The sequence below is a fragment of the Priapulus caudatus genome, unplaced genomic scaffold (genome assembly GCF_000485595.1).
Source record: "Priapulus caudatus unplaced genomic scaffold, Priapulus_caudatus-5.0.1 Scaffold795, whole genome shotgun sequence".
NCBI lineage: Eukaryota > Metazoa > Priapulida > Priapulimorpha > Priapulimorphida > Priapulidae > Priapulus > Priapulus caudatus.
Window position 1 is genome coordinate 119,546 of NW_014577856.1, and position 2,053 is coordinate 121,598.

At 47.9% G+C, this 2,053-nt stretch overlaps 1 protein-coding gene across 1 annotated transcript in view; it reads left to right on the top strand.

Moving 5' to 3' along the window:
* Nucleotides 1–549: 549 nt before the first annotated feature.
* The window catches only part of LOC106813584 (transcription factor AP-2-beta-like), a gene marked incomplete at its 3' end in the record, with an annotated part of 25,656 nt that continues 24,152 nt past the window's right edge, over nucleotides 550–2,053 (top strand). Inside the window, exon 1 of the mRNA XM_014817761.1 lies at nucleotides 550–644. Coding sequence (XP_014673247.1) covers nucleotides 550–644 — 95 coding nt within the window. The remainder of the gene's footprint in view (nucleotides 645–2,053) is intronic.

A 2,053-nucleotide genomic window follows, 5' to 3' on the forward strand; every position in this document is an offset into this window, starting at 1 on the left:
CTGACTACTACCTACTAACTACCTACTACTACCACTACTACTACAGCTCACGACTACTACTTACTAGCTGACTACTACTACTCTTACTACTAACTACTAGCCACGATTCACTACTACTACTATACTACTACTACTATTACTACTATATACTTACTACTACTACTACTACTTACTATATTTATTACGCTTTTTTCATACCAGTTATTGTTCCCCAAATTTTCTGTCTTAAACTATTTCATCGAACCGCATTTTCTTCAGTGAACTGAATTCGCGTCGCCGCATCGTTGTACACATAGTAACGCCATTAGTTCATTAATATCGTTTTGGGAGGCAGTTAGCGTTCCAGGAGCGACTAATGTGTGCAACACTCCCATTGTCTTTGAAACAAAGCTTACGGCGAATAACTGGGAAAGAGAAACATGAATGCTTTTGCACGCTATGCCAAATCCATCTGATGAACAGCAAGGGTTAATAATACCCTAATATGATTAAATTAGGTATTATTAATAATATCATATTAGATTACCCATAGCTATTTTTAGCTTGTGAATGACGCAGGCGTTGGAAGGTGCCTGTTGGCGCAATGACTCATTCAACACAGGATTCAGTAAACACCAGACTCTTGGAATACCGGAGAAGCTACGGTCAGTTCTAGGCGAATTTCCTATGAATCGGGGTGTGATTCGGTATGAGAAGAGCACCGGTTTACACTCCATGTTGATGTGTTCATCAATGCACTGATCATGCGCCGCGCGTCAATAAGCTAAACGCATCGGCCCAATCCACCTCTCTGCCTAATCGTCCGCCAACGTTTCTCCTAGACGAGTCGCGATGTTTATTTGGAATGATCAACGCTTCAATGGTTGGTCATCTTGGCTACTATAAGTAACTGATATTATTTGCTATATACTACCGCAGAGCCAGGCAACGTATCACTGAACGTTGACAGCGGCACACACGAGATCACCGAGGTGTTCCACGCGTCTGCGATTCGTACCCTACAGCACCAGTCGGCTATTCGCTTCCCACAGCGAGACACATCTGTGTCTGAACGACGTCTATCACACGACACCCACCACCAGCTCAATTAGCGTGTGTGTCGTGGGCGTGCCGTACACACACACCCGCCGCATGCGTGTATAGTCGTGGCACGTGCGTGATACGTGTTGTGCGAGTGCCGATCCGTGTGGATGCGGCGTGCCTGAGGTGTGTGTGTGTGTGTGTGTGGTGGTGTGTGTGTGTGTGTGCCTCGGTGGGTGTGGTGTGTGTCGTGCTGTGTGTGTGTGTGTGTGTGTGGTGCGTGCTGTGTGGTCGTGCGTAAGTGCGTTCGTGGTGAACCGATGCGTTACGCCATCGTTTCCGCGAACCGCATCCGAAAAACACAAGGGAGACTTCGCATCGAAAATCCGTAAGCCAATTACGCGGACGTAAAAAGTGTCTGGATATTTTATCCTTTCGCCGCCTTCTTGTGTGACGGAAGGCCGTGCGCATAACAGATAGCAGGGTGCTACTGATGCGCGGCTGTGGTAGAGAGACGAGAGGAGAGAGCCAGAGAGAGAAGAGCAGAGAGAGAGATGAGTTGAGAGCGGAGCGAGAAGAGAGAGAGAGAGAGTAGAGGCAGCGTCAATGCAGCAGCAGCAGCAGGCAGCAGTGACGCAGCAAGCGAGCGAACGAGCAGTAGCGAGGACAGTAAGCAGCTACAGGTATAAGGCGCTGCGCAATGACAGCTAGCGCCATACTAGATAGTAGCACAGCGGTAATAACCGCAAAAGCCCGCAGTGTAGGCCACACGAGCACGATAGCAGCAGCAGGAGGCAGAAGCCTCGGCCAGAGTATGCATAGTCATACCACAACACACACACACAGCACACACAACGACGTCACTGGGTGTATAATTGTAACGCGTATTATTGATTATGGTTGTTGTAACGCTGTTTTAGGTTGTCTGTTGGTTGTTGTTGTTGTGAGTAGTCGTAGTAGTATAGTAGCTAGAATCAGTGAAGCTACAGGTAGTACGAGCTCAGATAGTAGTAGTGCCAGTGGAGCAGTAGTG